The 22310-nt window shown below is 52.8% G+C and overlaps 7 protein-coding genes and 1 non-coding gene across 8 annotated transcripts; 2 read left to right on the top strand and 6 right to left on the bottom strand.

Annotated features, from left to right (window-relative positions):
- Positions 1–287: 287 nt before the first annotated feature.
- PSV08DRAFT_243884 (S-adenosyl-L-methionine-dependent methyltransferase) lies at positions 288–1154 on the top strand (the record flags this gene model as incomplete). Its single annotated transcript, XM_014228872.1, has 1 exon — positions 288–1154. The coding sequence occupies one exon, from the start codon at positions 288–290 to the stop codon at positions 1152–1154; it is 867 nt and encodes a 288-aa protein (XP_014084347.1).
- Positions 1155–1342: 188 nt separating this feature from the next.
- On the bottom strand, positions 1343–1441 carry PSV08DRAFT_t2. The gene has a single exon. It is a non-coding gene; the product is annotated as a tRNA-Leu (tRNA).
- A 274-nt stretch (positions 1442–1715) lies between these two features.
- PSV08DRAFT_216049 (FMN-dependent dehydrogenase-domain-containing protein) lies at positions 1716–3369 on the bottom strand (the record flags this gene model as incomplete). Its single annotated transcript, XM_014228873.2, has 3 exons — positions 1716–1904; positions 1961–3173; positions 3223–3369. The coding sequence occupies 3 exons, from the start codon at positions 3367–3369 to the stop codon at positions 1762–1764; spliced, it is 1503 nt and encodes a 500-aa protein (XP_014084348.1). The 3' UTR covers positions 1716–1761.
- A 1206-nt stretch (positions 3370–4575) lies between these two features.
- On the top strand, positions 4576–9105 carry PSV08DRAFT_216046 (fad binding domain-containing protein; the record flags this gene model as incomplete). The annotated part of the gene is made up of 3 exons (XM_014228874.2): positions 4576–5054; positions 5102–6610; positions 7899–9105. 3 exons carry the CDS (start codon positions 4576–4578, stop codon positions 9103–9105), a joined length of 3195 nt encoding a protein of 1064 aa, XP_014084349.2.
- A 711-nt stretch (positions 9106–9816) lies between these two features.
- On the bottom strand, positions 9817–12523 carry PSV08DRAFT_359135 (uncharacterized protein; the record flags this gene model as incomplete). Its single annotated transcript, XM_014228876.2, has 2 exons — positions 12297–12523; positions 9817–12221 (listed from the first exon to the last, which is right to left on the bottom strand). Exon 2 carries the CDS (start codon positions 12100–12102, stop codon positions 9817–9819), a length of 2286 nt encoding a protein of 761 aa, XP_014084351.1. The 5' UTR covers positions 12103–12221; positions 12297–12523.
- An 883-nt stretch (positions 12524–13406) lies between these two features.
- On the bottom strand, positions 13407–18494 carry PSV08DRAFT_407353 (ubiquitin-activating enzyme e1; the record flags this gene model as incomplete). The annotated part of the gene is made up of 6 exons (XM_014228878.2): positions 13407–14356; positions 14419–14534; positions 14852–14983; positions 15036–17998; positions 18099–18180; positions 18478–18494. The coding sequence occupies 6 exons, from the start codon at positions 18492–18494 to the stop codon at positions 13407–13409; spliced, it is 4260 nt and encodes a 1419-aa protein (XP_014084353.2).
- A 133-nt stretch (positions 18495–18627) lies between these two features.
- PSV08DRAFT_267477 (uncharacterized protein) lies at positions 18628–20246 on the bottom strand. The gene is made up of 2 exons (XM_014228879.2): positions 19170–20246; positions 18628–19110 (listed from the first exon to the last, which is right to left on the bottom strand). Exons 1-2 carry the CDS (start codon positions 20209–20211, stop codon positions 19052–19054), a joined length of 1101 nt encoding a protein of 366 aa, XP_014084354.2. The 5' UTR covers positions 20212–20246; the 3' UTR covers positions 18628–19051.
- Positions 20247–21499: 1253 nt separating this feature from the next.
- Positions 21500–22227, bottom strand: PSV08DRAFT_384438 (uncharacterized protein). Its single transcript, XM_014228880.2, has one exon. It carries the CDS (start codon positions 22206–22208, stop codon positions 21522–21524), a length of 687 nt encoding a protein of 228 aa, XP_014084355.1. The 5' UTR covers positions 22209–22227; the 3' UTR covers positions 21500–21521.
- Positions 22228–22310: the final 83 nt, after the last annotated feature.

Genomic DNA, 22310 nt, shown 5'->3' with positions numbered 1-22310 from the left:
GGATGGGGGGTTGTACATGAGACTTCGTAGTGTCGGAAACTTTTTATGTGTAAAAAGTATCCGAAGCATAGTCCAAACGCAATGGAGACTAATCAGTACCAGAACAAGGTTGCTTACACAAAGTCTCCATCTCTTAAAGTGATAGTTTTTTTCTACAAAATTTCTCTGCAATTCGCTCATTAACACTCTACACATTTAAACTCACCTTGAGCCCACATCCAAAGCACTCCAGCAAACTCTCTCACACACATCAACCCCCTACACCCCACCAAACGAAAACGAAAAACATGACTTCCTCAGAACCCTCAATGGACAACCTATTCTCTGACTTGGCCTCAAAATACGAAGTCACCTCCGGCGGCTGCACCCGCCAACTTGCCACCCACCTCCTCTCCCTCCTCCCCCCTGTCTCCTCCACCTCGCACATCCACGACAACGCCTGCGGCCCAGGCATCCTCGCGCAAGAACTCCTCTTCCAAAACCCGTCCCTCACCCCCACGATAACCTGCACCGACTCCTCCCCACAAATGATCAGCCTGGCCCAGCACACCATCCCCGCCATCCACCCCTCAAACACCGCAAACCTATCCTTCCACATCCTCCCAGGCGACGCTCTCGAACCCCTCCCCTCAGACTCCTTCACACACTCCATAACAAACATGGGCATCTTCTTCTTCACCGACGCCCTCCGCGGCGCCCGCGAAATCCACCGCACCCTCCTCCCCACCGGCACCGCCATCGTCACAACCTGGAAGGCCACAGGCTACATGCCTGTCCTGCACCGCGCGCAAAAAGCCGTGCGGCCCCAGGATCCGCTGTTTGAGTGGCCGATTGCGAAGGAGTGGTATGAAGCTGAGCACCTTCAGGAAATGCTAAGGGAAGCCGGGTTTCAAAGCGTGGCCATGAGCGAGGTGACTGTGCATTTTGCGGGGACGAGTCTGGAGGAAACGTGTGGGTTCTTGGTGGATATGTGGAAGCAGGTTGGGCCCAAGTGGACCGAGGATGAGTATGTCGAGTTTGGGAAGCAACTTGTTGTGGAAGGGAGGAAGGAGGCTGTTACGACGAAGAGGCCGGTGAATGGGAAGAAGGATGCGGAAATTGTGGAAGTGGTTGGGTTTCCTATGGTAGCGCATGTTGCTGTTGCAAAGAAGTGAGGCGACTATGCTTGTAGGTAACCTGAGACAGGTACATACATGTATCTTCCAAAAACATGAAAATCTTATCCAGTCTACATGTATTGCAGTCCAACATGCAAAAAGAACTGACCCGTGTAGCCTACGCTTGGAGACTGACACACTGGCAAAAAAAGAACCCTGGGGTATCTGCTGAAGCAGACGAATGCTGATGAGAGTGGGACTCGAACCCACGCCACTTTCGTGACCAGGAATATGATGTTAAGAAGACCTTAACCTGGCGCCATAACCAACTCGGCCATCTCACCGTAAGGTGTTTGATACAAAACAAGCAATTTTGCACAAATTTATAGCACAGGGTTTTTGGAAAGTAAACGACCGAATCGTGGTTTCATCGACCACAATACAGACACAATGTTCAAATAGAATTCGTAAAAATTTGTGGTGTCTAAAAAATTCTGCGGTTAATGTGGGGTTGCAGGGTTACTAGTCATTTTCGCTTTTCAACGGCTTGTGATCGCACCGCAAATACCACCAAAACCACAAGAGTCAGAACAACGATAGCCGCAAATACACACAACAGCGCAATCAAAAAGCGTATCCGAAGCCGATACTGTATGTTCTATGTCTATAGCTTGCTCTTCAGATTCAACTGCTCAGGTCGCCACATCTCATTCAACAAGCGACTCGCGTTCACCATCTCGGGTCTACACTGATCCAAGGACGTGATACCCAGCAAGCGCATTCCGGTGTCTAGCTCATCCGCGAGTACTAATTGAAACGTTAGCAAAGTCGCCTTATCCAATCTCTCACATGTTTAAACTTACTATCAACACATCTCTCTACCCCCTTGGAGCCATAGGCACCAAGTGCGTAGAGGAACGGCCTTCCAACGCCGACTGCCGTAGCACCCAGGCATAATGCTTTAAGCACATCGTTTCCATCTCTCAGTCCGCCATCAAGAAAGACTTCTAGTTTACTAAGGACTTCTGGGCAGTAGGTACGGATTTCAAGGAGCGTCATGAGTGCACTAGGCGCAGTGTGCAATTGCCTGCCGCCATGGTTACTCAGTAAGATACCATCGCATCCGTATTCCATCGCAAGTTTCGCGTCTTCTGCGCATTGAACGCCCTTGAGCACAATCGGACCATCCCATTCTTTACGGACCCATTGCAAGTCGTCCCATGTCATGTATGGAGTCAACTGGCCTTGGACTGGGCGTCCGCCCATGGCAGGAGCAAAGGCGTTGTCACCGCCGATCTCCCAGTCTCCGGGACCTTCATCAGCAAGGCCGACTGCGAGCGCCTCCTCGGCCTGAAGGTGGCGATCTGCGGTGCGCTTTCCTAGAATGGGCGCGTCGACTGTTATCCACAGGCCCTTGTATCCGCAGCGCTTTACAATGCGGATGAGTTCGAGAGCCTTGTCCTTGTTTACGGGCATGTAGTATTGGTAGAAGAGTTGCGTTGGGCTTCCATTGCCAACCCGCTTCTGTTCGTCGAGATAGCTCTGCATGATTTGTTCGCTGCTCTTGGAACTTGCCGTGCTGACAAGCGTATGTATCCCTTTGCGGACTGCTCCTTGTACCATTTCTGGCTCGGCACCTTCGTGGATCGCGCCCATTGTTCCCATAGGGCAAATATAGAATGGATACGGTGAGCTATGTCCAAAGATCTTGCGGCGCGTATCTATCTCGCCTACATTGCGCATTACACGTGGACGGAAACTTATGCGACCCCAATCATCAATGTTGGCTTTGATCGATGCACCCGTGTTTGCGGAGCCAGAGGCATAGACGTATGACTTGTGAGGCATAACTGCCTTTGCCACTGGTTCGAAGTCGGTCGTAGAGACACAAAGACTGACATGAGGAATTTCATTGGAATTGGGATCCGTGTCTGACGGCTTTCTGGAACTTGTATCTTTGATTTGACGAAGCTGGCCAAAGGTGTTTGGATCAACGGGTCCCAGGAGAGCTTCTTTCGGTAGGTAGTCCTCCAGATAGCTCAATGGATGATACTTTTTGAACTCTTCTGTCGCATCCTATTCAATTGTCAGAAAACTCTCCCATCATGCACGGCTATACACTCACCGATCCTGCATTCTTCAAGATGATTGGTGCGCCACCTGGATGTTCTGATAAGAAGTTGGTCACATTGTACGCCTTCGAATCCAGCACGATCCAGCAATCGTTCTTGCTGTGATGCTTTGCTACCTCTGCTCCGTTGATTCGCGGCATGGTTTTGGCTTCTTGTACTCGGCGTGTATACTAAGGCGAGATGCTATCTTAAGGTTTGGCCAACCGCAGCGAGGGTATTTGAGGGGAAGCCGCTAACCCGGATATGTTGTTCGGAGGTCGGAAATATTGCCGATGCTCGCATGCGGGTTAGCTGGCACCGAATGCCGCCGACTGACGTGAGTACCGTAGAACTAGCATTGGATGCTTCCTACGGCAATAACTGTGTGGGGCCCACAGGGACATGTTGAAGTCTGATGCTCGTTGAGCTTAGTGAAGCTCTTCTTGAGACGTTGACTGAATATCAAACAGAAGGTACGTTGGTTCCCACTCAACCCTACCAAAGAACTACACGTAGTATGTAGAACGAGATATTGTCCAACTTTGTACTGCCACCCTTCCTCCTTTGCTCATTTGCGGGTTGGCATTTTATTTTTACTTCAATAACATATTGCATCCGGGCTGATCTATTAGATTCGCACACACCCAATATCAGCACTAAGTCATGTCTACAAAAGCGAAAGCCTACTAAGCGAACTTCTTTTGGTCGTCCTAGAAAGAAGTCCCGGAACACCCGCGGAGTGCAGTATCTTGGGTGGAGTAGCGGGCCTTAGAAAAGCGGGCCACAACCCCATTACGTTAATGTGGCTCTACAAAAAAAGGACTCAAGTCAACCAGATTGTGGTATAGGCACCGTCTTGTAGTGCACACCGCATTTCTTTCGAACCAACGAAAATCCCGTTGTAAAACATGGGGAATGGATAATCTTGTGGAAGGCTACTATGCAAATGGCACACTACGGCAATTCTGTAGGATCCAAAATACAAACGGTGTCGACAACACGTGGAGAATATTGACACCAAAGGATGCAGGTAGACAAAATGCATCCCTGTGCTAGGCGCCCAGTATTCCCGGCAGATGTTTACTTACCCGGTCGCCCATGGCGTTCTAGAAGAAAAGCACTTTGATCCTTTGCCCAACGGTAGCGAACCATTATGAGCTATTTTCACACTACTGCCGTCAAACTGCATTGGACCAAGCAATTAATAAAGTATTGCCGATGGAAACAGCAGGTTCCTCCGCTCCGACATATGGGTATTAGCTAGGGTGTAGATGTATAAATCTTTGGAGCCGCAGGGAGATAATCACCAAGGATCCGTTCTTCAACTCCTCTCGACCGTTCAGCTGTCTCAGCAATTCTTGCCCCAGATGCTGGCAAAGTCTTTTGCTCTATCAGCAGTCTATGCAGCTTTAGCATCAGCACAGAATACACCAGCCAGTGTGTCCCTTTCACCGGCTGCAGAAATAGTCGATGTCCATGTCACACCTGCAAACCTGTCGCTCTTTGAGACAGAGACAGTGCAATTGACTGACAATGTCATTGCAGCGATCAAAGAGCACGACGAATATGCAAAATACGCTTCACTTTTCGAATTTGGAGATAGTCCGACCCCCAGGCTGTCTGCACACAGCCGCCGCGCGCGTGAAGCTCCCCGCTGCAAAACAATGCCTGGTGATCCTTTGTACCCGAATCAAGCTGAATGGAGTTTGTTTGATTTCTTCCTCGGTGGCGCTTTGGAGAAAATCGTCCCTATCGCCTCGCCCTGCTACAAGCAATCACAATACAACAACTACGATGCTGCGAGATGCGCTGAGCTCGTCAAGGATTGGAATACCGAGGAGATTTAGTATGTGTATATCCAGTGTCGTCACGAGACGCAACTAACGTACTTAGTTACCAAGACAATGGTGCGCTGATGAATCCGTTGTGGTATGGCATGACTTGCCCAATTCCAGCTTCCGGTGATTCTGCAAATGGCACTTGCACTCAGGGTGGCTACTCAGAGTATGCCGTCAAAGTTAGCAACGTTGCTCAGATCCAGCTGGCGATAAACCTCGCTCGCAACCAGAACCTCCGACTGGTTGTTCGCAATACCGGTCACGATTACAACGGCCGTTCGGTCGGAAAAGGTGCGCTCAGTATTTGGACCCATGGACTGAAAGAAATCAAGTATATCAAGGACTATGCGAGCACCACATACAAAGGACCGGTCTTCAAGCTTGGTGCTGGTGTCCAGGGATTCGAGCTGTATGAGGCCGCTGACAAGTATGGCGTGTCTGCCATAGCTGGTATCTGTCCAACAGTTGGTGTCACTGGAGGTTACTCGGCTGGCGGTGGTCATTCGCCTCTGATGCAGCTTTTCGGCCTCGGCTCTGATCAGGTTCTCGCGCTCGAAGTTGTACTGGCTAGTGGGCGCTTCGTCACTGCGACACCGGAGGTAAACAGCGATCTGTATTGGGCCTTGCTAGGTGGAGGCGGTGGCACCTTTGGCATCGTCACGTCTGCTATTGTCAAGGTCCATCGCCAGGTCCCCGTAACCACGTCTACCTGGACGATTGCGACATCCGAAACTGTCAGTGGTGACAAGCTCTGGGAAGCTTTTAGGTTTTACTTTGACAGCATGCCTGCTTACAACAGGGCCAAAACCTACTCTTTCTTTACGATCCTGTCGGTGGGGCCTGGCGCCTACATGTGGTCCATGGGGCCATTTTTCGCCACCGACAAAACTGTGGACGAGTACGAGGCGTTGATCAAGCCTTTTTACGAAAAGTGCGCTTCGCTGGGCATTGAGGTGAAAGCGAATACAACTTACCATGAGAGGTTCTACCCAGCTTACCAGGCCACATTTGCCCCCCTTGACTGGGTCATTGGTGGTGCTGGAGGCATCGCAGCGAACCGTCTGGTGCCATCCGACAACTGGAAGGATTCTGAGATTCGCAATCAAACCGTTGCCGCCATCCGCTACGCTGTGGATAATGGAGCCGTAGTCAGCATGTACCACCAGCGCCCAGTCGAGCAGGAGAACAAGACGCTCAACTCTGCCAACCCCGCGTTCCGGAACGAAGAGAGCCAGATGGTCGTCATCACACCGGTTGCGAACCAGACGCCTGCGGGATGGCAAGCGACAGTGGAAAAGCTTACCAATACCGTCATGCCGCCGCTCCGAGAAATCACGCCAAAGGGCGGCGCGTATGGCAATGAAGCTGATATCGCGGAGCCCAATTGGCAGCAATCGTTCTGGGGCGCCAATTACCCGAGGCTCGTGCAGATCAAGAGGAAATACGACGCTGGCATGCTCTTCTATGTCCACCACGGGGTTGGTACTGAAGGGTGGGCGATTGACGACGGAGGAATCATTGGCAAGGGCGTACAATCCACCAACGGCCCACTGTGTCGCGTATAGTTGGAGTTTTGGGTGACTCGCGCCATGTTCCTGAAGGATGTAGTGTAGTATATATGAGGGATACGGGAGTGGGCCAGATGCGATGGTTGTGCCAGCGACGGCGCATACATAGACGGGGCCGCGGTGAAGAAAGGGCCAAGGCGTGCTGAGTCGTGTGCAAATGTGTCAGCCAAAGGGATGCGACACGGAAGGATAGTTTGCTGTGTGTTCGGCAGTTGTACCAACGCTCGTGCAGGGTGCCAAGAGCGCGGCGAGACCATGGGCGGCGGGAGGTTAATTGTAGTAGTACTATAACGTCGTGCGGGCCCCACTGGCCCACCCTCAGTTCCCTCTGCTCACTCTGCTTGAATCGATGGCGCGGACAGATCTGAAGGGGCATTGCGACAAGTCAGCGGAGGAATCGACCGTCCATTCCGCCCTTTTGCATTTCTCGACGACCGCGGGCGAGGGCTGCATGCGACAGTTATGCTGCAGACGCGGAGAGCGGCCGCGTCCCCGTCCCTGCAATCTCCACCCCCCATGGCCCATTTTCTAGAAGGTGGGCGTGCAGAGGGAAAGTCGATGCGAAACGCATAGCCCTGCCCGTCGCAGGCCTGGGGCCTATCAGCACCCGCGACACGCAACGCCCGCTGCAGCCCTGTTACGGCCCTGGATGAAGCCCCAACTGTCGGAAATTCGTGTCGTGTCTGTCCCTTGTGATGGTGACGACGGCAGGTGTAGACGATTAGTCAAGCCATCTTGTCTGTCACCGCTACGCTCAGCGGGATGTAAAACAACCCGAGATCTCGTCCTCCGTCGTACCCTTCCCACTCACGCCTCCGTCTTATGATCACTGCCTCTTCATTCACCGCAATTGATCAAATCCATCCGGAAGCCTTCTCATCCGACGCGGAACGCTCTACAACTGCTAACCAGCATGTGCCCCTTCAGTAAGCTTGGCGACCCTCCTTCATCAAGACTATGCTGAGAAGAAAAAAAAGCCTCTCTACCTTCTGGTGAAAGCCCAGCGCGCTTCTCTCCCACGGCCGTAAAGGACTGGCAGCCTAGGAGAAAATCTGTCTCCAATGCCTGCGAGCGCTGCCGAAGGAGGAAGATCCGCTGCGACGGCGAGACTCCATGCGCAACGTGTAAGCGCTTTGCAGTGCAGTGTATAAGAACGCAGAAACCGAAAGAGGTCGTGGCATCGTCAGTTTACCCCACATGTTCCCCCATAAAAAAAGGAAGGAGGATGCCGTGAACGAACCAAATGAGGTGATACTAAGCTGACCCTTGTCTTAAATCAAAAAGTGAACATCGAGAGGCTCTAGAAGGACGAATACACCAACTCGAGGCACAACTAGCCCGGCATGTCAATGCCCCCATGCACGGAATGGAGTCGATTGACCAGAACCTCATGGCCAGCACTCCAACCTCATTCGACTGGTCTGTCGGGGGTGGCAGCAGCACCGGATCCCATCTGAACCTCGACACCAGCATCCCCGCAACCTTTACCGCCGACGACCTGGACCTGGGCGCCTTCTCCGCGCGCAGCGGCAGCATGCCCTCAATCGCCATAGACGAATGTGAGCCTTTCCCCAACCTCTCCTCGCCGTCTTCACCAGTACCTTCATTATGGTTAGGTACCACGCGTGCCTCGTCTCCCGACTCCATGCCTTCAGGGCCGCCACCACCACCCTCGGCCAGCAGCCTCTCCAACTACACCACCCCATCCTCATACTCTGGCCAGCGCCCATCAACAACCTCACCCCTACCCTCGGGAGAAATGCACATAGCCCCCTCGTGGGAATTCATGGCACACCCCCACCTACCCCCTTCCCAACTGCACCCACCACCCACCAACGCTCCCCTATCCCGCCCCGCCCACTCGCGCAAAACATCCGCCTCGTCCCTCTCCGCCGGCAGCACCGACCAAACCATGTCTCCCATCCCTGAAATCGACGACGACCTCCTCCCCCTCGCCCCGGCCCCCCGCCTCCCCCGCCAGGGCATCTTCGCCGCCCGCAGCGCCGAAAGCCCCGGCCCATCCTCGTCGCGCTCCAGCTTCACGGACCGCAGCCGCGCCCTCGCCACCACCCCGCTGCCCTCGCGCTTCGAGGCCGAAACCCTCACCAACGAATTCATCCGCCACCTCGAGTCGCTAGACTACAAGCCCTACTCGCTTTCTCCCCTCCTCTTCGCCCGCTTCTGCGAGGCCGTCTATCCAAATCCGACGCCTTCGTCCGCTATAGACCTCTCCGTTACCATGGCTATGGCCAGGTTTCATGTCTTTCTCGCAATGGCCATTGCCATGAAGGTTAGGATCAGGGATGCCCCTGAGCAGACTAATGCCTTGCTCGAGACGTGCTATGAGCTCGCCATGCAGCAGACCGCGTCCTCGACTTTTTGGCAGGAGGCTGGTGCTATGGAGGCGGCACAGTTGCTTGCGCTTTTTGCGGCGTTGAGGAAGGGTGGGGGAAGGGAAGAGGTGGGTTTGAGGCATTCGTTTTCGTGGTAAGCCGTTTTGCATCTTTTTCTTGTTCCATCTTTTTTCTTTTTTCTGTTATGTTTTTTTTTCTCTTGGGTTGGAGCTGTGGGGTGTTTTTTGGGGGGGGTTGGGGTGTTTTATATCGTGCATATCTCTTTCTTCTTTCTTCTTTCTCCTTTTTTGGAACTTTGGAGACAACTTGGTCTGTCCACATAAACCTTTATATCCCCTCCTGTCTTTCTCTTCAAATCAAGCTGGGGATCCTCATCTTTGTTTTTTTTTTAAAACAAAAGAAAAAAGCTTTCAAATCAGACAAATAACCCATGTAAATATACATATGTATGCGTACGATGACATTTTCTTTTTTGCTCTGTAGCGAGCAAAAAAAAAACAAAAAAAGAGATGAAATTATGAATTTTCAACTTAGAATATATAACGGCTTTGAAAGTGTCAAGATGTTAAACATGAACTTAGTAATAAAACACACTCACTCACCAACCATCCGCATCAACTTGTTCCATTGCCTCAAACACTGTGTTCACAAAAAAAAACCCCAAACATGTCAAATTACCATAACATGAAAAAAAAGACAGAAAACGCACTTAGTTCCAAGGGTATGTAACTATCCAACGTCAAGCCGGACCAATAAAATTCTCCCCCCCAAAAAATTAAGTATCACTTTACACACCACCACCCTTCCTTCTCTCATACACGCATATACATATGTATAAACTTTTTTCCTTACCAATGTCTCCCCTTGGCCTTCATAGCCTCACTCACAACAAGCCCTGGAATCGTAAACCCATACCCATCCGTCCTTCCCTCCCTATCCTTATTACTAATCTCCACTCGAAGCGTGACATCGAGACCGTACGGTCCGCACAGGCCCGAGGGCTGGATGCCGTTGGCGGCCGGGTGCTGGGTGCCTGCGCCATGCTCGCCGAGATGGAAGGGTTGGCGCATGTTATCTTTTGCGCCGGGAGCTTCGCTCATGGTGGATTTTGCGTCGCCGTTTGTGTGGACCGAGGGTGTGGCGCCGGGTTGGGGGCCTGGTGCGGTCAAGGTTGCGGCGGGGGGGATGCTGGATTCGCAGATGATGGCGTAGTTGCGCGAGGGCATGGTAGCGTGGTTTGAGTCGGAGGTTTTGGATTCGGGTTTGGGGGTGCCATTGGAGTCGGTGGTTCCGTTTGTGCCGTTTGCGACGACGCCGTCTGGGAGGGCTGGGTCGCGGTCGAAGATTTCGAGGAGCGTCTCGTCGGTTTCCTTGTCGAGGTGGTGGATCTTGTTGCGTTTGGCGAGGAGGTTGGCTACGGCTTGCGGTGGGGGCTTGTTGGTGATGGCCGAACTGATGATGTTGGGCATATAGCGCCAGTCCTCTTCGGCACGGAGTCCTTGTTTGGCGTTGGAGTAGAAGCGGCCAATGGCTCCGAGATGGACGTCTCCTCCAAGAATAGTGACTCGGGCAGAGAACTTCTGGGAAAAGGCTTGCAACTTGTGCATGAGCTGCCTGCGCTCCTCCTTGTGCTGGCGGGCTGTGTAGTGGTCGTCGAGATCGTCAAGCAAATCGACCTTGCCGTCAAATTGGTTAAAGAAGCCACCAGCAAAGCCAAAGCGCTTGTTCAAAAACTTGATGGGCGCAATCAGAGGCGACTGCAGAATGTTCTCAAGCCAGATCAAACGAGGATACGCGATAGGAACACCGAGTAGCAAGATCATGTGTTTGAGCTCTGGGTTAGCAGTAAACTCTGCATCTAAACGATCAAACAAGAGCTTGTACGTCTCCGGGTAGTTAACCTGGTGTCTTGTGCGCTCTGTTCGGGCATCAATACCAGCAAAAGCAATTCGTGCACCTAACTGGCAGTAAATATTGCGGCTCCGTTCCTCGACATACGGGCCAGGCTTGGAACCAATAATGTACGATGGATCGCCTTCATCGTTGGTCATTACAAACGTATCCTGGACCTGGGCATGATCTACAGGCGTAGTCTTCTCTCCTTGAGCATGTACGGCCGTCGTCTGGGGAGCATCCGTGGTATAGGTACTCGGTGGGGGAGCAAGATGATGCTGGAACAAAAGATAGTACTTGTGAGCCACTCCTCCGATACCGCGGAAAACAGAGCAGTTCATGAAGTGATCGGTGTAGGAACCAAATCCATCAATAATGTCGTGGTCATCCCAGATGTTAACTTGAGGAATCTGACTGTTGGCGGTGGAAAAGGGGGCCGTGCCATACCACCGGACATAGTTGTTGTAGTAGTACTCGTCGCATTCGTCACGCATCTGCCTGTCAAAGGGAAACTCGCGTCGCTTGTGGGGGTTTGAGATGTCGGTCCAGGGCTTAAGTGGACCATCTACTCGCACTCCATCGTTGTAGATCTGGTCACCACCACCAATCATGACGTGGAAAGGTCGCTGGTCGTGCATGCGGAGGACATCATTCCAAAGCACAGGTCCCTGCCAAACATCCAAGTCTGTTCCAACACTAAAGCCATTGCAAGAGTGGAACATGATGCGCATGGACTGAGAAATGGAGGGAATCACAAATCTCGTCGGCTTCTCCTCCTTCTTGCCATCGACATACTTGAGACTCTGGATGTCGTAGTTCCACCTCGATTCGAACGGCTGCATGGGCGCGTCGATGAGAAAGCGCCAAAACGCCTTTTTGGAGTCTTCATACAGCTTCTGGCCGTGAAAGACCCTCTCCGCAACGCTGAACCTCACATCGCCAAGCGACCTGTCTACAGCACCGGCTGGCGACAGCGTCAGCTGTGGGCTCGGGTGTACTCCGTTTGCATCCTGCTGCCCCGGCTTCGTCACAACCAGCACACTGCCGTGCCATATGGGCTGTCCCACCTGCTGATTGCTGGTGCGCCTATAGTTCAGCAGCGGCCCGAGCACAACATCCAGCGAACCCGAGGTGCTGACAACTTGAGGACCTTGGCCAATGCCTTGAACGCCACTGGAATCGGTATGCGGTTGGACGTCGGCGGATGCTGTGAAAACAGGTTGCTCGTATTCGGTCGCCATGGTACAATCCGGTTCGCGATCAAGGGCTCGTAGTAGTCGTAGTCGTAGTCGTATAATATAACAAAGCGAGACAGATGCTCACGCCCGGGCGCGTCGGGAAAAAAGATTATGACGTTACACTTGCAGGCTTCAGTCAGCAAGGAGAGCGGGGGGGAGGGGGGGGGCTTCAATTCAGCAAAAGGCGCCAAACTCACAATTGCGATGGGGCTGAGAGACTCTCGTAAGCCACAAAGCTCTGGTACAGATGTGCGAATGCGCGCGCGCGACACAAAGGGGTGAAATATCACGGAATGCCTTGCGCAAAGAACAAGAGTCCAATTGAGTTCGGGGGGGTGGGAGAGGGGAGAGGGACCTCGTCTTAGCAAAACAATACTTAGTAAACAAACAAAGTCAAGTATGTATGGCGTGGAGGGTTTTTAAACACGCGTATGTCGAACGAGCAAGGGAAGGAGGAAAGAGGCTGGGAGGAGGGAGGCCCAAAAATGTATGCAAGCCTCGAGGAACTCGAAAGACCTGAAAGTTGTGTTTGTGCCAGTGATTGCTGGGCCACAAGCAGGAACGACGGGTTCAGGGATAATGCACTGCCGCTAGCCGGGGGGGAGGGAAAGTTCCTGGTTCGAGTCGCAGCCACAACAAGGTGAATAAGGGTGGTGCCCGCAGCCCGCGGTGGATCGCGCGCGTGCTTCAGTGGGTCTTCCCTTTTCAAGATATACGCTACCACCTACACAAGTCTATGAGAGATGTGTTCAGGGACTTGTTAAAAAAAGGGTCAGGATATGCCGTAACTGGTCCGGGAGGCGATACCCTTGTCCTGCAACTCCTCACTCGCTGCAGGACATCGGGGAGGCGCGCAGTTCTGGTAGTTCGCGGCAGGGTGACATCGATGAGCTCATGACCCGGGCGCAAAGCAAGCTTCGCGGGTGCACGCTACGACTAGCCACCACCTTCACAGAAACAATGCTTCCCCCCCCCCATGCATAGCGCCATCCCAATGACGCACCTTGAGTGGCTGTGTCTGTGGCTGCAGATCCACTTGTAATCTCCTGTCAGCCACCCTCCTGCAGGGAGAATGTTCGTACCACACGACCCATGTCATGTTTCCTGTTCTACATGTTCAAGTCGGTATACACGCTTGTGTTTGGGTGAAATAGTGATCATCCATGCTTGCGTGAACTGTTTCGTCAGCCACACACGGATGCCATTGTATCGTTCAACTGCTGCTGGGCCCGGATCGACACATCCAAGCCATCATCTATCTGCTTGATCAAACATGTTTCCTATATGTCCATCATATCTGAATATCCTCACGCCTCCTCCTCCTCCACAGGCAAAACCTCCTCCCTCCTCAACCCCATCTCCTCCCCCACCCGTCTCACCACCTCCTGAATAGCCTTGCACGCCGGACTGTCTGGGTACGCCGTCAAAAAGCTCTCTCCAAAATCACACGCCATGCCAATCCTCGGATCCAGGGGCACCGCACCCAAATACGGAATCCCCTCGTCCTTGGCCAACCTCTCCGCACCCCCCGTACTCGCCCTGAAAATCTGACTTTCATGCTTACACCCAGGACACACAAATCCACTCATATTCTCCACAATACCCAGCACGCGTATCCCCGCCTTTCGGCAAAAATCAATTTCCTTGCGTACATCCAGCAGCGCGACTTCTTGCGGCGTAGACACGAGAACCGCACCATCCACGCCCGAGGCCTTGAGGAACGAATTCACAGACAGATGCTCGTCAGACGTGCCCGGCGGCGTATCAACAATGAGGAAATCCAGCTCCCCCCACGTAACATCCATCAGAAACTTTTTAATCAGTCCATTCTTCTTTGCGCCCCGCCAGATGACTGCGTCGTCGCGATTCGGCAGCATAAACTGGACGCTCATGACGCCCAGGTTTTCGCTGACCCAGACGGGCTCCCACCCTTCGCCACTGACGTGTATTGTTTCTTCTTCTACCCCCATCATCTTGGGTATGCTGGGGCCGCAGATATCCGTGTCCATGAGGCCGACTGTGGATTGAGGGTTCGAGGCGAAGCCGTGGGAGAGCATGGTGCTAAAGGTCGATTTTCCTACTCCGCCTTTGCCAGAGAGTACCAGGATCTTGTGTTTGACAGAGCCAAGTCGTGCTGTGATGAGGGGAATGTCCGGGTCAGGGCCTTTGGGCGCCGAGGCGCATATTGCTTGATTGGGGCATCCTGCGCACGAGTCCGCTTTACCAGCTGTGGCAGATTCTGGTCCAGGACAATGTTCTGTGAGCCATGTGTTAGTCGTGTGCTCTTCTGCGTCGCCTGCGGTGGCGGGGCAAACCTACCCGGCTCAGGCGCAACCAGTTGCGGCGCTGCTTTGAGAGGCGCTTCAAAGTCTACTTGCACAGGCTCTTCCAGTGACGGCGCCATTGTAGTTGTAAGGCTTGTGTGCAGGTAATGTCTACATTGTTGCGTGCTCGACAAACATCCTCGACACGCTTGATAATCAACCTCCGCGTCGCCGCTGCTAGCTGCTAGTCTTGGCATTCTTGCCCCACCCTCTTCCGACTTTCGGCACCAATGACTGCAACGCCGTAACTAACAAACCATGTCCATGTTAATCACGCTTTCCGTAACCGCATTAGAAAACAGACAAAGACCGCAGTACAGTATAGCATCTATTCATGCTAACTATGCACATCTAATTCCTCTTGTCATCGTCTGAATCCAGCCTTTCGAACAAGTCCAAAGTCCTTCTCATCACGAATCCACCCCTACTGGAGTTTGACCATCACATATGGTATTTCTACGTCTTCCTCCTTCTGGTCCTCGGCTGTTATCTCAAAGATGACGTTCTTCTGATGATCAGGGATCGGCTTCTTGCTGACGTGCTCCACCAGCTTGCTCATTCTATTCACATCATTAGCATTTAATATCCAAAAGAGAGATACAAGCAACTTACTTCAGAGGCATCCGATCCTTGAGCTTCGAAGGAGGGTAGAACGACGCATACAGCAAGCTGACGCCTGAACTGATCATTTGAATTGACAAGCCCTTCTTCTCAAAGTGGTCAACAAACTCCTTGAGCGTGATGTCCTCCACCTCAAAGCGGTCCCACAGCTTGTCAATCGTCACTTCACCGTCATGTCCTTGGTATGTTCCCTTGGGGCTTGCTATTGGCTCACTGAAGCCAAAAAAGGGCAGCGCCAAGTTGATGAAGCCGTTCTTGTACTGCTCAATGTCCTTCTTTCCATCAATGATCTTGTAAAGCTCAAGGTTGACAAGGCCAGTCACAAGTGCTGTGGTCGTGGCAATAGCAGGAATAATCTTGCCAGCAATGAACTTGGTCTTGTGGCGGTCGGCCTGCTCAATCTTGTAGTTCTCTGCACGCAAATTGCTGGCAGCAGTGATGAAGTCGATGTGATGGTTGGTGTCATCATCCTTCTCAAACTCAACAGGTTCAAGCCTGAATCCAGCCAAAGATTTCGGGTCCGGAAGCTGGCTGATGATCTTGTTGAGAACGTCGTTGTCGTCGCCACCAGCCTGGTTAGCATTTGGATCCGGCTCCTTCTCATCTGCCTGGATCTTCACAGTAGGGTCGGGCTGGAAGTCGGGAACGATCATATCGTTGAGTACCTCCACATAGTGCTCTCGAGATGCATTTGGCTTGATGCCATAATTGAAGGCGTGCAGGGTGGCGGCGGCTTCAACGTAGGTGAAGTGGGTGGGGTTTGAGGGGTCGAACTTGGTTGGATCGGGCGCACGCTTTGGGCCTGACCAGAATGGCTGGCCAGACCCAGTCTTGGAGTCCTTAGGGAAGTTGTAAAGCAACTGCGCGATCGCATGGTTGTAGTTCTTCTCGAACTGGTGGCGCGCCCAGATGATGCAGTCATCAAAGGTCAGCGGCTTCTCAGTCACCAAGAAATCCCGGAGAGTCTCCAGGGTCTGCTTTTCGTTTCCAGATTGCTTCAGTGAAGCACCAAGATAGTCGGGCTGTGTCAAGTACAAGTTGACAATTTCGGGACCTTTCACAAACAGCGAATCGAACGACTCTCGCGCCCATGCAATCGTATGCTCGATTCGGTTAGGGAAACTTCGCAATGTGCACATGGGGAATGACTTCTCTGGTGGGTCCTGTGATGAAGAGTAGGACTCGGTGATGAATGGCAGAACAACCTGTGTGTTGCCCTTGGTACCAAGAGTGCCGCTGTCGAGCAGAGGCTTACGGAAGAAGACGCATCGTCGGTCGACATATGTGCGCGCTTCCACGTTGTCGAGTGCGTTCGTCACGCCGTCTAGCGAATTCCAGAAATCCTCGTTGAAGATGTGCTCGGTTTCGGGGCCGACCTTGTCTTGCAGAGTGACAATCTTTCCCTTGAGATCTGGGTTCATGACCTGTACTGCCTTTGCAGCAGCATCGCTCTTCAGCTTGCCAACGTCGGCAGGTCGGAACAAGAACTGGCGGTTCAGGTTGCTCTTTTCGATCTGGTCATTGTCGGTTACGGTAATCTTGCCCTCAGGACCAGTAGCCAGGCCCATCATAGCCCAGTTCTTGAGCATTTCACAACCAATGGCGCCTGCACCGACCAGGAACTGCTTGACATTGCTGAGCTTTTTCTGGTATTCTTGACCCAGTACCGCAATCTGACCATCATATCGCGAACCAATCGGAGCGCACTGCTCCTCCGAACGGGTTGTGGAGGTAGGGAGTGACTCCAGCGAATCGAAGTAGAGGAACTGCACAATGGGGTGGAACTTTCCAGACACAGACTTCAATACTTCCTGGGCGGCCATACCACCAAAGAAGGCAGCTACAGGGCTGAGGTCGCCACGAGCTTGGTAACTGAGTTCCTTGATGAGCTTCTCGTCCAGCTCGACCTTCTCTTCACCTTCGTCTGCAATCTCCTGTGCAATCTTGAATAGCTCCGTCGCATCAGCCTCGTGGTGAGGGCGCGGGAACTCGCCTTTGTGAAGTTTTGCAAACTTGTGGAGGGCTTGAATGCCCACGTGCAGTTGTTGCGGTCGGTCGAACTTTGCAAAGTCGGAAATGAGGAGCTCGGGCTTCTTGAGCTGCTTGCTGAACGGCTCAAAATTGAGAATCTTGGGCATCTTGACCTGGATAAACTGGCCTCCCCTCTTGTACTCTCCTAGGCCTGACACGTCGCCAATTGAAAAGGTATAAGGTCCCTTGACCTCAATCTTGCGAGGCGCGCAGCCGTTCAGAGCCTCCATTCCTTCAACTTCGGAGAAGGTGACCCAGTCGCCATCTTCAAGACCGTGTCTTGTCTCATCCAATGCTGATACAATGCCCTCCTCGTCAATGCCAGCAATGATGCCATTGGTCACGTTCTCGCCAGTGGGGTCGCCGACAGTAAAGTTCTTTCCAAAATCGGTGAAGATGGTACCGAACAGACCAAACGTATCCGTGATAACAATGTAGATGCCATTGTTATGGCAGTAGTCGGCGATCTTGATCTGGTCGTCTAGCGGGGTGTCGGTAAGCACTACAACCTGGAACTGCTTCAACTGCGACAGATCTGATGTCAGATCCTTCCCGCTGAACTCCTGGACGGGTGTGTATGGGTTTAGTTCCGAAACGCGGGGCACGGTGACGGAGGCGCGCGGCTTTCCTACGTCGTCGGGCGTAAGGAAGAACTGTGACGATAGATCGGCAAGAGCGGCAGGTTTGGGGTCGTAAAGCGTCAGCGATTTGACTCCGGCAAGAGCAACGTTCTTCGCAATCTCTACACCAAGGCCTCGCAGACCAGCGACAAGGACATTGGACGAGCCCATGCGCTTCATGGCCTCGTGGCCCAGCACGTACAGCTGTCTGCTGTATAGCGACTCGTCGATGTCGCCATTGTTTCCAGAGGCTTCCTTGAGCTGCTCGACGGCAGTAGCGGGACTGTCGACTTGCATCTTTTCCTGCTCGTTGTTAGCTTTCGATCAAGCGTGTTTCGAAGTGACGAAGCCGTCGACGGTAGACACGCGGGGTGTTCTGGTTCGAGGAAGTAGGAAAGCTTACTGTCATAGCCTTTTCTTTCTTGCTGGGACGAGCGTCCTCGTCGTTCTGTTGCCTCTTCCCCAGTTTGCCGACTGTTGAGAAGCTTAGCAGCTGTCAGGTGTGGCAATCGCAGGCGCCTTGACTATCGCGGGGTAGCAAGCTATGTGGTGTTTTTGGTTATGGGACGCAGACAAACTAGATCAACTGGTTTGTTTTGTTACTGAGTAGAATGGTGTAAACAGGAGGAAAGGGATCTGCTGGAGAAGCAGCAGGCTGCAGTAGTTATTACGTGAGTACTTGTCACATCGAGGGTGCAAGAGCTCCACATTAGCGCCATCCCACTTTGGTCTTGGCACATGCAATGATCAATCAGCCCGGTTCGCAATTCCAGCTTACTTACTCTCGCAATCGCGCCATTTGCAATTAGCTTTTTCCGCCACTGTACTGTTTCTTTCAAATCAGTAGAGTCATACAGCTAGAACATGCTCCAACATTGACCAAGGTTATGATCACGTCATCAAAATCAGCTTTGTGAAGGAATTGTTTTTCATAGTTACACCCCCTAATTGAGGGCTCATGTTTTCGTTCAATCGATATACATATCTTCCGTATCCATAATCTCATATTCCTTGCGTCTCATGCATACGCATACTTCATTAAGCGGTTCAACGCCCATCTCCTCCATCATCGTGTAACTGAAAAAGAAAAACGGAATAAAAAACATGACTCATCGCTATTGCAGCGTAGTAAAAGCTGGCTCGCTAAAAACGCCCTTACTCCCAAGATAAACGCCAGTCGGTAAGGCTCTACGCAGGCGAGCCTGATAACCCTCCTTTTCTTATCAAAAGATAAACCGATAACATGCTCATAAAACATTGCGTCTAGTAGCGAACTAGACGACTCGAAAGAAAAAAAAACATGTGACTTTGTACAGTTCAAGTATTCCTGTGGGAAACTTGAAGAAGACGACGAGATTACCGCCTTGACGAGTGTCGTGTTCGGCGAGTGTGTCGGTCTGATGAGCTTGCGCTGCCTGGGTGGTTGTTAGCATGTTGCTCTACGATTAATTTAGGGACATAATTGGTTACTTACTGGTACTCGTGTAGTCGCTGTACATGTATGATGTTCCGCTGATAGTCGTGCTCTTGTCGTCAGCCTTGTGATCCTGGTGTCTCTTCAGACCCAGTGCAAGCGCCAGGCCACCAAGACCAGCGGCAATGCCGAGACCCTTCTTTGCGCCGCTGTGCTTCTCCGAGCCAGCGCGCGAGGGACGAGCAGGACGTCCTGCGCCGTACCAGCGTCCGCCAGCTGCACCTCCGCTGTGGTGGTGCTCTTCGATGTAAGTTTCCTCGTGGCTGTGCTTGCGCTTCTTGCCGAAGCCAAAGATGGCGAGAAGAGTGTCGAAGAGGGCGCGGGCGCAACAGAAAAGGCACAACAGAAGCAGCAGCAAAACGCCCAGGATGACACCAATGACGATACCGGCAATGGCACCACCGCTGAGACCCTTGTCCTGACCCTCAGTGGGAACGAGGTCGTTACCGGCTGCGCCAGTGGGAATTGGAGTCTGGAAGGGAACTGTCGCAGTTGGGGTGCCAGTGTAGGTGACTATAACAACGCCTGAGCCAGTGGGTCGTAGAGGAGCAGAGGGTGAAATACCTCCAGTACTTCCGCCAGCAATCAGAGCGCATTGGCCGGCAGTGAGGCAGTAGAATCCCGAGTCGCAGCAGGTGGAGCCGCATGGATTTTGCGAGTCGCTGCAAGTCTGTGTGGCAGTTGCAGGGACGTAAGTGCTAAAGACTTGAGTCTTTGTGAGGAGTCCGACCGTCTCGACATAAGTGGTGGTGCGGTACTCCCAGACGCCTCCTGTTGCCTGTGGGTTGGCGTTGCCAGCGCCGCCGCATTGCGCCTGGTTCTGCGCATCGGTGTAGCAAGTCGAGCCTGAAGGGCAGCATAGCCAGCCGTCGTAACCGCAGGGGACTCCGTCACAGGCTCGTTTTTCCACAGATTGCGACGAGTTGTGGTAGTTTTCCAAGTCTTGAAAGTGGAGCGGGGGATAAGGCTTTGCGAGGGCGGCTGGCAGATATGCGAATGCAGCCAGGCCAAGCATGGCGGAAGGCATCGTGAAGAGGTGCATGGTAGCGATCGACTGTACCAAACGGCCGGCAAAAGAGGCGGCGATTGGATGGAATTGGAGGAGATGCGTCTGCAGAAAGAAGAAGAAGAGCGACACGCTGCTGCTGGTGCTGCGGCGCGATACTATACTCGCCGTGGGCTCTCGGGGCGGTGAATGCGTGGGTAGCTGCGGGGTCGGCCTGTTGGCTAGCGTGCTGTCCAGACCCGGACGACTAGGTGTGCGTACGATGACTGGCTTCCTGCACGAGTGGATGGCCTGTCTCTTGCGAAAAAAGAAACAAAAAGAAAGGTAGCAAAATCTTTGAACAGAGCCAAAGTGCAGTGGTAGGGAGTATGTAATTGTGCAGGAGAAGGAAGCAGGACGCGGCAAAGAAAAAGGTACACTTGGAATATGCGTGAGGTTGGGGAGCCTGCGGGTCGGTGGCTGGTACTGGGGAGGTTGGGGAGGCTACTGCCGCCCAGAGTCGCAACACGGCCTGCGGTAAGTGTATGCGCTTGCGCGAATTCTTGGGCACCGGCTGCTAGTCCTCTTTTGCGTAGATACGAGTTCCCGTAATCGTTGCTGTCGTGTCAAAAAGTGGGCGCGTTGTTTGAGGATATGCACTCTCCAGTGTGTTGTAGGTATACTTGGACCTTCGTGTACCGCATAGACGCTCCGCCCCCCGGTCACCCAGCAACCAGAACACGGCATCGAGCCTCGAACCGGTCTGCGCACCTTTTCCCCTACTGCCTCCTACGTATTATCCAGCGCCCCTGCAAATACACATGTCTGTAAACGGCAGCTGGGCTTAAATTGGGCCTCAGTAATATCTGCGTGCCTTGGCATCTGATATCATGACATTCTCGACGTGTTGCAGCCGGCGCAGGCCGGTGCCATGGTTTGCAGTGGTTTGCAGCCGTTTGCCTTTAGTCCTAGTCGCCAATCGTCTTTGCCTATCATGTCGCCCTCTTCCGCACCATCCGCCGGGTTGCACGTCACGATTCGAGAGCCTGTCTTTTAGCCCTGCTCCCCTGTCACAGCTGTCATCTCGCCATCTCAGCCATCGTGCTGTGTGTATTACAACCCACGTGACTCGATCGTGGACCAAGTTTTCGGGTGACTAGCATCGATTTCCCATATGCAAATACATACAGCATGTTCATGCCCAGCTGCTTTCCTCCATGAACCATGTGTTCTCAACCCAGACACCAGCAGGCCACCGACACCATGATCTAACTCGTCCACTACCTCAGAGCGTGCTTGGAGAAGAGCTTCCAATCGACTTGGGTTGGTTTTTCCAAAGCGCGGCTTTTGCATCTTGATGAAGCGCCTCACTCCTTCGCCCCGGAGCCGGTGCTGGCATCGTTTTCCTGTCTCGTCAAGATCTTCTTAGGGCCCCAAACCCCCGCCCTACTGCCCATGTCAACACCGCTTGTCTTGGAAGCCATCGTCTCCGCACCGTCGCCGTTGCCAGTTTTATTTTCCATTGTGTTCTTGGGCCCAGTGGCCATCTTTGCGACTGACAAGGAATTCAAGAGTCTCGTAGGACTGCCCGTGGTACCACTACTGCCAGCATTCTTTTTGGCTTTGAACTTTTTGCCTCCCGAAGTCTCAATCCACGGGCCACCCTCTTTCTTAGCCCTGATTTCGTCTTCCTCTTTTTCCTGCTTCGCTCGCTGCTCTGCCTCTCGTTCTCTAGCCGCCTTCTCGCGAGCCTCGCGTCGAACACGCTCCTCTTTTGCCTTCATTTCGGCAGCTACCTTCTCCTTGACCGCATTCTCGCGAGCCTGGCGGGCCTTGGCGATGGCTTCTTGATCAGAACGGACTTGAGCCTCGATTTCGGCACGTGCTTCGGCTTTGATGCAGAAGTAGCATGGGAAGTGCGACGGACGATAGTGCTCATCTTCCTTGATGTCAAGACAGACGTTGTTGGAGAGGAGTCCTGGACGGCACATCTCGATATAAGGACGATCTGAAGGGTGGCCGCACGTATGCATCTTCTTCCAGTAGAGACACATGTTGGTGAAGTGCTCCGTGGGTTGTCAGTGAGCTGCTACGGCAAGTGCCCGATCGAAAACTGAGTGTTAACGCGAAGTGGTCAAGCAGTTGGTGGTCAAGAT

This window comes from Bipolaris maydis (assembly GCF_028858645.1).
Source record: "Bipolaris maydis strain C4 unplaced genomic scaffold PSV08scaffold_2, whole genome shotgun sequence".
Lineage (NCBI taxonomy): Eukaryota > Fungi > Ascomycota > Dothideomycetes > Pleosporales > Pleosporaceae > Bipolaris > Bipolaris maydis.
This window is presented reverse-complemented; position numbering and strand designations above follow the sequence as displayed.

What these genes read in the sequence shown, in the direction of transcription:
- PSV08DRAFT_267477 (XM_014228879.2), bottom strand. Translation starts at nt 20,211, where the DNA reads ATGCACCTCTTCACGATGCCTTCCGCCATGCTTGGCCTGGCTGCATTC. An exon ending in CAGCGACTACACGAGTACCA is followed by an intron (nt 19,111 to 19,169) that starts GTAAGTAACCAA and finishes ACAACCACCCAG; the next exon opens with GCAGCGCAAGCTCATCAGAC.
- PSV08DRAFT_384438 (XM_014228880.2), bottom strand. Translation starts at nt 22,208, where the DNA reads ATGTGTCTCTACTGGAAGAAGATGCATACGTGCGGCCACCCTTCAGAT.